This window comes from Cyprinodon variegatus, unplaced genomic scaffold, assembly GCF_000732505.1.
Source record: "Cyprinodon variegatus isolate N-32 unplaced genomic scaffold, C_variegatus-1.0 Scaffold373, whole genome shotgun sequence".
In the NCBI taxonomy this organism is placed as follows: domain Eukaryota; kingdom Metazoa; phylum Chordata; class Actinopteri; order Cyprinodontiformes; family Cyprinodontidae; genus Cyprinodon; species Cyprinodon variegatus.
The window spans coordinates 628,634-642,967 of record NW_015150826.1 but is presented as its reverse complement, the minus strand read 5'-3'; the positions used below and the strand labels follow the sequence as shown (position 1 = coordinate 642,967).

Here is a 14,334-nt window from a genome sequence, read left to right as displayed (position 1 = left end):
TCTAATCTTATCTTATCTTATCTTATCTTATCTTATCTTATCTTATCTTATCTTATCTTATCTTATCTTATCTAATCTAATCTAATCTAATCTAATCTAATCTAATCTATCTAATGCTGTTGGCATTACGGTCCCGAATGACGCTCCGTCAATTTAGTGCAGTTTCTTTGCCAACCTGTTAGTTTAAGCTTTATTATGAGTAAAACAACATAACTATAAACAGGAAATAGCTTTGATTAAAAGAACATATTAGAAACATTAGATCTCAACTGAAGAAAAAGTATAAGGAAAATAAGATAATTTGCTGCTACTTTTTTCTTTGGTTAAACAAAAGATTGGGGACTTTGTGTGAGAAAGTATAGAGCCGTGTTATTGTCATTTAATTTATTTTTAAATGATCATTAAACACATCACGTCATGTAACATGGCCTTTAAAAAACAATGTGATTTATTTTTCACAACAAAACAAGCATAATCAAATGGAAAACATTCACGCACAAAAAAATACAACAATCAAGAGCAAACATTGCAGGGCAACACAGAGGCAAACAGGACAAACAACCATTCACATACACACTCACACCTAAGGAGAATTTAGAGAAGCCAATGAACCTAACAGTCATGTTTTTGGACTGTGAGAGCAAGCCTGAGTACTTGCAGAAAACCCACAAATGCACGGGGAGAACACACAAGCTCCATGCAGAAAGACCCCGGGCCCGGAATTGAACCAGGAACCTTTTTGCTGCAAGGCAGCAGTCCTAAACACTGCGACCTGACACTGAACGACATTTGAGCCTTTATCAAAGAGAAAAAAGTATTTATCTTCAAGCTTTGACTGCTTTGACTACTGTGATTTTAGGGAAGACCTTAAATAATGGGGATTAGTCTATGATTAGGATTATTTTTATCCAAGTTTAATGTTTTCCCAGAGCCTTTGTGGATTTCCTCTGCTGCTCCTGCTTCCTTGGGCATTCCAAAGAATCCTGAAATGGCACAGGGTATGAGGAAGAGCGTGCATAGTTGTTTGTGTCCATGATGGTCCTGCAGACTTCTCAGCCAGTCTCAGGAGGAAGTAGAAAGTAGTCACCGGGAATGCTTTTATAACTATTTTAAGCCGTCATTATGAGTCACTGGACAATTGGAAAAATGTATTAAGTTTTTACTTAACATGATTATTTTACTTTCTTTATAAAAAAATATTTCAATATTTGTTTTTAAACCAATGCATAAGCAGGCTCTTCATAGGTGTCTCTCAAGAATCGTTCAGATTCTACTGAAGCTGCAGGCTGTCCAACACAAATATGTGAGAGCCATTTGTCTAATAAGATCTTGATGATTTACATCAATGTTTCACATTTAGTCTGTGACGACATTACATAAGCATCCTTTCGTTGTAGAAAATGTGTCCTTGTTAAAATATGTCAATAAAAATTCAATGGCAGATCAGCAAATCTTGTTGGAAATTACTCTATACTAATCAAATTAAAACAAATAAATAAATAAAAAGTAAAAAATTTCTTGAAATTCAGTTTTGACAAAAATTTTGCATTCCTGAGTACGGATACTTTACCTGAAATGTTCTTGTTTTGCAGTTCGTTCAAAGCTCAAAAGCCATGCCTATTCTTAAAAAGCTCCCTGGCAGATCCAAGAGTTGCCATGAGTTCCCCCGAGTGAAGGGAGAGTTTATCATGCCCCGGCTTGACTTGGACTTGAGGGACCTGAATGATCTCCATGAGCTGAAGGAGCTGAATGAACTGAAAAAAAACCTTAACCCCTTTGAGGATGTGGACTTGGACGAGGACGAGAAGAATGAAGGAGACAAAGGCCTCTTCATGGGGGAGGTCGGGGGGAACCTCCACCTGAGGTCCTGTCATGATGGAGAAGAGGAAGAGAATGAACTGAACGCAGAAAAGCATGGAGCAGGGAACCTCAAAGCGAGGCCACTCAAGGGTACTCTGGAACGGATCTGTGGAGTCTCACCTCTCAAAACCCTTGGAAAATTAGGGAAGGGTCTTCGCATATCAGGGCGAAATGTGTGGGGGAACAGCTTTCCCCACTACCACCCTGGAGACTCCAACACACTCCCAACAGAGAAGGAGAGGAGAAAAGGGCTGCGGAGAGGCTCAGAGGGGATAATGACCCTACTTCGGTGAGAAATGGCTGCTCAGCTGAGCTCAATTTTCAGTTAATGTTGCTGGTGATGATTCTCAGTCATCAGCGTCATAGTCATTCCAAAAAAGTAAAAAAAACAAACAAAAAAACTGGACTTTATTTCCAAGTTTGAAGACATTTCACTTCCCATCCAGGAAGCTTTTTCAATTAAAATTTTAAAAATAGCGTTGAGTTGCTTTATACGGTAACCCAACAAAGCCTAGTTTTCTCATGGACAACAGGCAAATTGTTGGCCTGGCTGAAAAAAGTGGTGTCTTCTGTTCCCATGTAGAGGGATTGGGGTTGCGATGATAGCGTGAAGGGATTAACTCTTTTCTCCTAAACGCCTTTTTGGCCAGGCCAACAGTTCGCATTAACAACCCCCTTTCAGAGAAATAGAGAGGTATAGGGTACTGTAGGCTAATAATAGAAGCCAAACCAGCCTCATTCCAAAGGGGTGGACCCTTTTAACCGTTTCAATTTTCAGTTATTGTTATGTCACTTTAAAACAAAGGGCCTTATGATGTTGGTGCAGTCATATGTTAATCATTCTTTCCAAAAAAAGTCTAACTTTGAATCCTAAAATGTAAGATATAAATGATCTAAGGCACCTGGGAGACGATGAATTAAAAGGTTTAGCTTGATGGCAGTAGAGGAGCATTTACACCTGATGTTCAGCTCCAAGGCGTCGTGGAGCTGAACACCATGTACAAAACCTTTTTTGCTTTTCTCTAACTTGTTGGCTCATCTTGCTGTGTCTCCATGAAAAAGACTATTTTAGGGAGACAGGCTCTTCTCTGCCTCTATCTGTGTGTGTGACTGTGTAATGGAGTTACCAACTGTAAAAGCAAATGCGGTCTTAAAATGTACCTGAAATCTAATGTAACAATCCATTGGAGGTTTTACGTTACACTCTGGTATTGTTTTTGTGGATGCTCTGCAGCTTCACAGGACGGCGTAAAGAAGAGCGCAGGGAAAGCCTGCCCTGTGGGGACCTGAGCACAGAGAGTTATGCAGAGGGATCCAGGCGACCTTCTTGTCTCAGGATCAGCCTTGGCAAGCTGAAGAGAGAATCAATGTCCGATCAAGCTTCACAAGAGGCTGAGGATGAGGAGGTGGAGGAGGAACCTTTGGTCAAAACCAGAGAACCCCTGTCAGGTAAGAATCAAGGAAACAGGATCAGGTCCGCTCTTCCTGTTTCCTGTCTAAGACATGATCTGATTAGTCTGAAACCACCCCAGAGTCCCTCATCAGTTGGCTGTCAGATCAGGAAATGACAGCACGTTCTCCCTTCCCAGATTCTTGTAAAAGTTTAGAGGAGCCACCTTTTTCTTATTCCACAGAGAACTTTTATAGAGAAAAGGAATGTAGAGACAGAAAGCAGAATGTGGGCACAGCAACAACAGAACGCCTTTTCCCTTCTGTTTCTAAACCCTCGAGTCTCGTTATTGCACTAGTAATGGTGCATATTACATATTTCTTGTGTTTCCACAGTTCTAGAGATTCTACAGTTGGTCAACCACAGAGACCTTCTCTTGGCTGACACGCATATCCTAGAACTGGAGAGAGAGTGTGAGCTCCTATCATTGCTGCCAGCCACAACTGCATCCAGTCCTACGTCTACCTTAAGTGGCAGCACCCCTCCTATTGGCCATCTTCTATCTTCTTCATCATTTGATGAGGCACTTAGCTCTAATGCAACTCTAGACTCAAGCAAAAGGAAGGCTAAGGATGTTGAGCTCTTGTATGAAGCCTTGCAGAGGGAGATGTGGGACGTGGTAAGAGAGTCGCTGCGCCAGCCCAGTGCTGGCCCTAACCTTGGTCTCGTGGTGCTGGTGATACAACAGGAGGAGCATGCCGATGCAGCTTGGACTATGAGAGAGGAGACCAGGACAGAGCGAGTGAGCCCCCACATTCAAAACAGCCAGCGCCCTCGAAGGCTGAAGATGAAGTGGAGGCAGGCAGTGGCAGAAGCCGCAGACTGGAGCCTGCCTCACCAGGTAGATACTCAGGCAGGCCAACTGGCCTCTTATCTGGAGCGTTTGAGGAGCCGTATGGTGGACGATCTAGATGCGGCTAGGAGGAATGCTGTATCCATATACCCAGAAGAGTTTGCAGCCTTTCAGGTATATGTAGAAAGCTACCACCAAGCTGTTGCCAAACGTCTTCAGACCATCACAAGCAGGCCGCTGCAGATTACAGATGTCTACTCACTGTTGGACTGGTTTTACAATATCTACAACAGGTTGGTGAATGCCGATTTCAAAGGATGCTTCAGTTTGCTTATATTAGAGATAATTTAATATTGAGTATTTATTTGAAGGGACATTCTGGGAACCATTGGCACCAGTACACCCATACTCTACACTGCACTGGAGCCTATTCTTCCCCAACAGACAGTGGACAGGCTGGAGGAAGACTGCATTCATATAGTCCAGGTAATTAGAGGAGTTTGAGAAAGATTTTCATGCAAATTAAAATGGATCTCAAGTAGATTTTTTATAGATCATTTTCTATTTCAGGATAAGGTAACAACAGAACTGATCCAGGTTCTGGATGAGGAGGAGAGGCGATGGGCCCAGACGCTACATATAGAGGAGTATCAGTCTAACCTATCACGCTCAGTGATCCAGGTACAGAGAAGCTTCCAGGTAACATTAGCCTAAACGTCTGGTAATGCTATGTTTAAGAACTTCAATTCTGACTGGTTTTCAGAGGCTGAAAGTAGACTTGGATAGATCCACATCTGTGAGCCAGTTTCTGGGTGCAAGAGTTGCTCGCTGTTGTCTGATTGGGCTGGCTGACTTTCTCTTCAGGTGAGTTGATGTTGGGAAGGATAAGATTAATACAGGATGTCTTTTAATGATAGGACTGAATATAATCTGGGAAACATGATTAACAGAACAATGATTCACATAAAACAACACAGTAGGATTTCAAAAAACATGTTAGGATGTTGGCATTAAAACCAAGCAGGCATTACATTATCACTGCTTACAAGTTAGGTAAAAGCCAGCTTTACATCATGGCACCTACCACTGTTCAGGGTATCTAAGGCATCAAGTTATAATTGTTTCCTTTGAATTGACAAGTAGTAAAATAAAGCTAGCTCATGGATTTGAGTAAGATTCCGAAAGCTTAACAATAATTACAATAAGACTAGGTCAGAACATATCCAAATAGTAGTTCTTGTTTGGTGTTTCTGGACACTTTCTATCAGAAGGTCTAATGAGTAAAAGGAAAAGTCCGGTCAGCAACAAATAATCAGTGGATAATTATCTATACCAAAAACTAATACCTTCACAGTGATTTAAAGGGGAACATTGTTTTTTTTTTTTTTTACATTGGCCCCTTGATTTTACTTTATTACATCATGTTCTTCTCACCCATATCAGTTTTTGTGTCATATGGAGCCGTTCTGAAGATATTCCGTTAGGTTATATCCAAGTAACGTCTTCCTATGGGCAACGAGTTGAAGGCACAAACTAAACTGTTCATAATTTATTATTTATGGTACGCCAGCATTCAGAACATGTAGGCGAATCACTGTATCCCAGACATTCGCGGTTATATTGATTATTAGTATTAGTATGATGTCATCCGCGCGGCGGACTGGAGTTGTGACAGGCAGCCCAGGCCACAGGCGGCTACGCTCTACCCCTTGTATTCATTCGCGAGCTAATCTGAATCGTTCAATTCCATTTCTAGAGAGATCGTCTGTGGTAGTAGCACTAGACATCTTCCAGGTATGTGAGTAAAACTAGCAGCAGTTCAGCAGACTTTAATGAATTTAGCGTTAATCACAATAAAAAAAAAAAAAAAAAAATTTCATGATCACTGAGGCAGGGACCGGCTATTTTTGCCCAAATATAGTAACACCTCACTTCTGACATCTTCCGGCAGTGACGTCATGGTGCGGTAAGCCTAGCCCCATTCTCCCTGCTTTACAAGCTAAATCAATAAAAACTATTAGACACACATGCAGTCAATAACAATTATTGAAGATTTCCAGAGGATTATACCATAGAAATACATGAGAGCCATAGTTAAAGTGACAATGCCCACGTGCATGGCAGTTGGATGTTATAATACATCGGGTAAAAGTAAAAAAAAAGAAAATTGTTCCACCTTTCTGATTCCTGATCCTCCATGGACGGGTTCGTTGTTGGATCGCCAACTTGAAGAGGGATGATTTGCCATCAAACCTCTGGCCAGAGAAAAAACACGTAATATGTAGCCAACATTTAGAAGAAGTTTTCAAGATGATTTAGCGCGTTGTGACAAACACCAGATACAGCACTGGGACTTGATCAACAGCCGATACCGTACCTTGACATCACAAACTGGTAGGTGGCAGTAGTGTTCTTTGACAAACATGGATGTAAAGCACATTCAAATGAAATGACTCTTAATTAAAAACACTTATAATTTCTGAACAGTATATAATGATTTCATATTGAAAGTACTTTCAGAACATTGAATTCTGAATATGACCGGACTTTAAAAACAGTAAACCTTAAAAAGGCAGATAAACACTGAATGCTGGCTGTGCGGTCCATTCTAGCAAAAGAGCAGATGCAGCTTATATCATTATGGGGATTCTAATAGAAATATTTTAAAATATACAGTCCCTCACAGTTTGTTGCCTTTCTGACTGCAAAGCAACAGAGTGGTCAGTGTGTCTCTGTTGATTCTCTGGCAAGTTGAGAAACTTTTTCTAGGATAAAGTTATTCTGCAGGTAGGATGGCATCTTTAGAGTACAGCTGGTGAGAGTCAGTAAGCTAGGTGGAAAGCAGCTTCAGAGATTAGTTAAAATGCTTGGATGTTTAATATAAGGTCTGTCATAGCCAATCATTGCTGCAAAAAAAAGCACTCAAGACACCGAATTTGCATAAGAAAATTTCTCATGAACCTTTCATATGTCCAGCTTTCGTAGGAAGGTGGAAATGTTTCATGATACGCAGGCAGAGTTTGGAGACCGAGGGGACGGATACGTGTCCAGGACCATAGCTCTGGTTAACTGCTGCCCTCCCCTGAGGTACATTGCAACCAGAGTGATGTTCCTTACCTGAATCCTAATGCTAAAGATTCCAGTCAATAAATTGAATGTTTTACTTGCTGTTTTTTGTTTACACCTGCAGGACGTTTGTGGAGCGTTGCAGGCAGTGTGACCCACAGGGTAGTGAAGAGTCAGCTCAGAGAGCCAACTCTTCCCTGGACAGAATCATCAGCCAGTCAGTGCGGGTTCTGACGGACAGACTGTTTGAGCACATAAGGGTCAGCACCATCACTTCTCTTCAAATAACTGAATGTTCTTATTTTATGCTGAGGAAAATCATACTCTTTTCACCATTGAAAAGAATAAGAATAAAGTTTTCCCTCTTTAGGTTCCAAACATGAGAAATAGGACATTGTTTCAGGACAGACTTAAAGGGCTTCCCAGAATGAGAGGCAGAATCTTTATGAGATAAAAAGCTGGTTCCTCTGTTTTCGGGGTTAACTCTGATCCGGTAACTCTGGTCTGAGGAGACTCCTGCTTTTCTAAATGTTAATTTGCCGATGTTCGGTTAATACAGTTTTTGTCTTTGTGTGCTTAGAGTCCGTCTGTTGTTTACACATTACATTTTTCACATTATCATAATAAATAAAACCCTAGAACTAATTGAGGGTGAGCTTTTTTTTAACCTGACTATCTATTTGAGATGGCTAAAATCATGCACTACGCTGCACCTGATGTTAAGGTTTCTGACCTGTTGTTTACAGCCCTTCTTCGACAAACTGATGAAGAGGAAATGGCTGAACAACACTGAGGCCTTTGAAGCCATTGAAGCCAGCATTAAACATCACTTCAAAAAGTTCAAAAGAATGGACCCTCCTCCATATCAGGTAACAAGCCTTGCCAGACTTTAGCTTTAACTGGGAACAAAAGCTTTAAATAGAAATGGTTGAAGAACATGTTACTTTTCTTGAATTGCAGACATTGGTGGGTGAAGTCCACAGACGGGTCCTGGTAGAGTATGTTCGAGCCATCATGCAAGGACGGATCATTTGCACCTCCTCCAAAATGAGAAAAAGGGTGGCTTTTCGTCTACAAGATGAGGCAAAACATCTGAAAGGGCTCTTTAGGGATTTGGTAAGTTAATTGAGCAAGCACAAAACATCTTTAGACTTAGAAGAAACACTTTAGCACGATAAAGCATCCATAACTAGCTTAAAGTCAACATTATACTTGACCAACTGGATACATTTATTATGATAAATCTACAACAAAAACTGAATTCAACACAAATTTGCAAAACTTATTTTTGCAAAAAATAATTTCTTTGTTAACTAGAGCAACACAGATTACACAATACATTTAACTGGAGCTTTTATAATTGGATTTTTCAAGGATCTTTTTAACCTCAGCAAAGAAACACATAGATTTAAATCATCATAAACATATCCCATCATTTCACATCAGTAACTATATGATTTTGGTTATGGCTTGTTTTTGTAACTTTACCAATACAGTATATATGTCAAAAATGTACACCTAGAAATTCAGGCTCCTTAATTCAATTCAATTCTCTCAATATCGGTTGCCTCAAATAAAGGGTCTATACTCTAAGCAGAGAGAAACAGGATTGTCATCCTATTTCCAAAGAGGAGGTTCTTACTTGTACGATGTTTGAGTCGTTGGCATTTGACATATAGCAGCAAGCAAACTGTTGGAAATGTAGCAGAGAGTCAGGTGTGGTTTAATTCAATTAAGTTTATTTGTATTGGGACAATTCACCGAAACATCAACTCAAGGCACTTTACATAGACAATTCAACCAGATCATACAGTCAAACTGATTCAAAGTTTTCTATCTAAGGAAAAACAGTTGATTGCATTGACTCATTGACTCGAAGGCAATCCCTCACACTAAGCATGCTTGTAGCGACAGTGGAGAGGAAAAACTCCCTTTTAAGAGGAAGAAACCTCCAGCAGAACCAGGCTCAGTGTGAGCAGCCATCTGCCGAGGCCGACTGGGGCTAAACATTCTCAATATCAGTTCATTTATTTGGAACTTCAAATTTACTGTAAATCTGGTTAACAAATAATATTGTATATATGTATCTTAATTTAAAAATAAGTTGTTACAGTCAAAAACGCATTGTTTTCACACAGGTTATCTTTAACTACTAACTGCTTCAGTTTGTCTTTTTTCTTTTCAAAACACAAAAAAATTCATATCATTAGCAAACATAAAAAACTTCAAAAAAAATAGTTTCTGTAAAAATGTCTTTCAAATAAAGTTAGCATATTTTTGGTCCCAAAAACAACCTTTAGGGGTAACACACATTTTATAGTTTAAGTTTGGAATTTGGTATCATTAACTTTAACAGTAAATTGAATTGAATAAAAAAAATATATATTTTTCTAAATTTCCCTATAAATGTATCTATTTTTATGTATTTTTTAAATGCTTTCGACAATGCCTCTAAAGAAGCATTGTCAAAATCATTGCCTTAATCATATTAGGTTTCTGGTTTCTGACTCTGGTGAGGGAGATAGAGACCGACCTTTGAGTTTTACAGGTCAGTAAAAAGTCAGACACTGTTTACAGAGGAAAAACATGTCTCGGTGTTGGCAGTCATGAAAAATGGCTGCCCTCACGAAGATGGAGATGGATGGCTAGGCTTACGTGTGCAACAACTGGGCTTGACGTTGTGGCATTTGCCTTTTTAGATGGGAGTTCAAGTAAGTGTCCATCACCTCGGCTGACAAGAGGAAGTGGCTGTGTTTGGAAGGAACTTCCTGTTCCTTTCTGCTGGCTGACTTTGATGTGCCTTTGGCCTTGATGGCCTTTCTGGCCAAGGAGCAGGATGGGGCCTCTGTGGAAACTGGCTTGGTTTGGGCAGGGGGAGAGGATGACTTTTTAAGGGCTCTCTAAAGAGATTCTGTTATTTTTAGTGTATGTCGAAGCAAGGAATTCATATCTGTTTTCCTGAGAATTAGTGGAAGAACAAAAACTGGGAAGATGCAGATGTGTTAAGATGGAGATGTGCTAGTAACCAGTAAAATAAAATAAATACAATGTTTGGCCTCTGGCCTTAGGAGGCATTTATCTGAGTTTCCTCTAACAGCAGTCTCTGTGGAATACTGTGCATGCTTCTTCAGAAGAGGAAATATTTTAGTGGAAGAAGCCATTTGAGAGCATACTGATTTCATCCAAATAGTGACCTGATTATTTTATTGTTTTTTTTTTTATATGTGCTTTAGGAGTCAGGTGCCTCCTGGTTGGACAGTATCATCTGCCACCTAGCCGACATCATCCTCCTCGAAGACACTCCATCCATCCAGATGGAGGTTGCTGTTCTAGTGAAGGAGTTTCCTGATATACGGTGAGGTCACATGTCAATAATATTTGATTTTTGATAATGCAGCCAGGAAGCATTAATGATACCAGACATGTCTGCAGCATCTTCCATTAACTGCTACACATTCAAACTACAACAGTGTATGTTTTTCTCTTCCTTCTTCCTTCTTTTTGTGTTGTTGCAATGAATCAAAACAAGGGAAAGCAATGTGGAAACATTTTCCCATTCACATGAGCTACTCTTGGAGATTGTGTTAAAAATAAATGAGACAGAGAGCCCCCTGGGGGGTTGGGAGGAGATTGGAGAGTCCCTGCTATTTGCAGAGATTAAGACTCAGGTGATCTTGAACAACCTTTATCAGCATGTGACGCACAAGCCTCCATGTAATGGACAGGAAGCTGCTGCAGAATACTTCCTGTTTCTGCCACCCTACAGGAGACAGACCGGTGCCAGAATTAGGATTAAAAGAACGGGGTGAGGAAGAGGATAAGATGTGGCACTTTAGACGTGAATGTCTGATAACTCACTCTAAGCGTAACGGCCCAGTTTGTTTATCACCACCATAGCAGAAAAAGCCAGAACATCAGTAGTACAGTGTAGCCATTCAAAATGTCCCCACTTTCCTTGATGGGTCCTTGGCTGGTCCACTACAATTCCTTGTTAAACATCAATCTTTGTGCTAAAATATTCTTTCTGTCATGATTTGTGGACATTAAAATCTAAAGAGAAGTGTTTCCTCCTGGTCAGACCCTGTAATTCAGTGAAAGGATGGAGTTAGAGTAAGAAAATATGCATGTCCAGGAGACGACCAGTGGCTGGAAGTTGGAGGGGATTTCGCTGGGAGTTGCTGGGAAGTGGGCTGTCATTCGACTGGCATTTGATTGGGAAGGGCCATTTTGAATGGCTGCTACTGTATAATATCATTTTATTTTGTTCCTCTAGTTCTTTTTCTTGCACTTGTCTCCAATCATCTGACACAACAATGAATGGTTCATAAAAAAGCTGTGGTCCAGGCCACTCTGAATGTCTTACAGTCAGAAGGGAACACATTATGAATTGGGTCCTTGTTTGCTGGGGGACACTCTGTCTGACCTGAGGATGAATCCATGGTTTGTCCTACTAATTCTTTATCACTATGTCCACTCTGCCTAATAATCTGGACCAACCCCATGCTTGACAGGTTGAGAATTTTTTTTTTTTATTGAGTCAACATGTCAAGAAACAAAAAGGTAATGAGATAATGCCGAAGTGGCAATTTAGGTTATTTATATAGCGCCAATTCACAACAAGGGCCATCTCAAGGCACTTTACAGGGACAATTTAAATTGATTAAAAATCTAGGGAAAACCAGTTGATTCCATCGACTCATTGACTCAAAGGCAATCCTTCACACAAAACATGATTGTAGCGACAGTAGAGAGGAAAAACTTCCTTTGAACAGGAAGAAACCTACAGCAGAACCAGGCTCAGTTTGAGCGGCCATCTGCTGAGGCCTGCTGGGGTTCAATGAGACAGAATATATAGAAAAGAATCAGAGATACAAAAGGCAACTGTCAATCACGAGTCTTTACAGCTTTGTGGTTGGATGAGTTTCATATGGGTTAAGCATAATTTAGCAAATCAAATAAAAATATTTTAAACAGAGATTTTTTGCGAAAAAATTGTGAAATTCATTTATGAATCTGAAATTTAGCTAGAACTAGTTCTAGATTAATTACAAACAATATACAATATTCTGGAGGAGCAGACAATGTTAAAACATTTACAAAAAGTAAAAAAAATGACTGAGGATATGGGACTAAATATAGTAAAGTTTTTCTTTTTTCATAGAGTCCCTGTGAAGCCGCATCTCCAGAATAATTGGAAAATTGTCCAATAGTCCAAAGGGCAAAATGATCAGGAAAGTGTATGTCCTTATGGAGTGAATTATTTAGAGGTCATCTATATGGTCTAGTGAAAAGTTCATGAACTTTCAATGCTGACTTTGACACGTTCAAATGTGGTTCCTGGCCATGCAAGCAATTTCCTTAATCATTATGTTCTCTGATCATATAACTTTTCACCTGTAGGAATTTGGCTGGTTTATTTGGGGCAGATGTAAAACTCAAACTGATCTTGGAGGTGTGGATTTGGGGAGCAGAAGCATCTTTCTTGCTGACCAAATCTATTAGCACATAAACAGGTCTCTGGGGACAGGAACTCTGGTGATCAAGACTTGACAGCAGACTTAATCCATGATAGTTCCTGGGCTGCTCCTTGATTTACTAATCCATTTCATCTAAAATAGAAAGGGCATAATAGTAATAAAGCTTGTGGATTGTGCTGAAAAGCACATGAGTCCAAATCATGTTTTTTTTTCTTGTTTATGGTGGAAATACCTGAGAAGAACCAATTGTTTTAAAAGCATCATATGAAAGGCCAAAATAAATGCGACAATACCAGTATGAAAACATCTGAGCATGATTTGATGGGTCCAAGCCAAACTTGGCGCATTTCCTCTTAGCTTGTGTTCCTTCCCAGAAGACATGCCTTGAGTCAGCGGGTTGTGATCGTTACTCACCTTTACTCGCCATTTACGACACCAAACAGTGACCGCTTACACTAACTTCCTCCATGATTCTTTCCACCCCACAGGAAGAAGCATGTCTCTACTGTGCTGAATGTTCGAGGCATGACACGGCAGGCAGAGCGACAGGAGATCCTTAATGTCGTCAAAGATTTTGAGTGCAGCACCGCCCTCATTTGCCGGGAACGTGCTCTTTTTTCTGACATCCCCATTACCTCTGAAGTGCATTGCATCAGCCTAAGTCTCCTGCGTCTCGTCATGTCGGTCTCTAACTGGTTTTCGGAGCACCGGCCGAGGCGGAGGTTGAGGACAAAAGCTATGAATGCAGCATCTCAAGCAGCTGAGGTAGTGGAAGAGACAAACAAGCTCCACAGAGAAGAATAGAGCTTAGATGAAATGTACATGCACCTTTAATAACAAACAGTCTCCTTAAGAAACTTGAGCTCAGGTACTGCTGGTACTGTACCCGCTTCCTGACATTTGTCCGTCTTTGCTTTAAATGTTTGAAACTGATTCTGGGTGTTTTAACTTGTCATAGTTTGAACTTAAGATCTGCACATAACAGAAAAGTAATCACATGGTTAAAATGTAAAAAAGAAAAAATTGATAAATCACTTGTTCTTTATTTCTAAATCTTTTATTCCTCCACAACTATTCTATGTATTATACAGTTAGAATGACAATGTTTATCAGTTAATCCATAATCTCTTGATCATTATTTAGTGCATAAAGTGCAAACATTGTGAGAAGTCAGTATCATCTGCCAAATAACAATTGGACCTAAGTTCATCCTGCAGAATTTATTTTCTTGACTATAGAGCTCTACTCTGTGACACAAAGAAAGAAGATTTCTTGAAAGATGGGCTGGACCCCACATAGCCCCGCTCACAGAGACTCACTGATGATGGCATTTGCAAAGTGTTGTTGTTGGTGTCTGTGAATGTGCCAAAAAACGGTTTCTCTGTGTGGAAGTTTTGTTGAATTTACGGTAACACAACTAAAAAGGATCACTGACTTCATCTTGAAGGCGATAGACACAGCTGCACAGCCAGACAGTGAACAAAAAAATGTTGAACTCTGACAGTAAAAGAAAGCTGTAAACGTAATAAAGCCCATTGATTGGGAGAATAAATGCGCTTCAACCCAACCTTAGTTTTGTTTCTTTTAAAGATATTTTGCACAAAATACATGTTGAAGACAAAAAAAAAATATATGCATATATATATATATATATATATATATATATATATATATATATATATATATAT

At 39.8% G+C, this 14,334-nt stretch overlaps 1 protein-coding gene across 3 annotated transcripts in view; it reads left to right on the top strand.

Moving 5' to 3' along the window:
• The window catches only part of LOC107092268 (exocyst complex component 3-like), a 14,908-nt gene extending 1,189 nt beyond the window's left edge, over positions 1–13,719 (top strand). For 2 of the 3 annotated variants that reach the window (XM_015386635.1, XM_015386636.1), the window contains 12 exons: positions 1,593–2,149; positions 3,095–3,309; positions 3,646–4,396; positions 4,475–4,589; positions 4,674–4,784; positions 4,867–4,967; positions 7,080–7,190; positions 7,294–7,429; positions 7,916–8,038; positions 8,130–8,285; positions 10,403–10,524; positions 13,135–13,719. In XM_015386635.1, coding sequence (XP_015242121.1) covers positions 1,614–2,149; positions 3,095–3,309; positions 3,646–4,396; positions 4,475–4,589; positions 4,674–4,784; positions 4,867–4,967; positions 7,080–7,190; positions 7,294–7,429; positions 7,916–8,038; positions 8,130–8,285; positions 10,403–10,524; positions 13,135–13,450 — 2,793 coding nt within the window. In that variant the 5' untranslated portion in view covers positions 1,593–1,613 and the 3' untranslated portion in view covers positions 13,451–13,719. Of the gene's footprint in view, positions 1–605; positions 999–1,592; positions 2,150–3,094; positions 3,310–3,645; positions 4,397–4,474; positions 4,590–4,673; positions 4,785–4,866; positions 4,968–7,079; positions 7,191–7,293; positions 7,430–7,915; positions 8,039–8,129; positions 8,286–10,402; positions 10,525–13,134 lie in introns of those variants that run through there. The other variant, XM_015386634.1, reaches the window with a different exon arrangement.
• Positions 13,720–14,334: the final 615 nt, after the last annotated feature.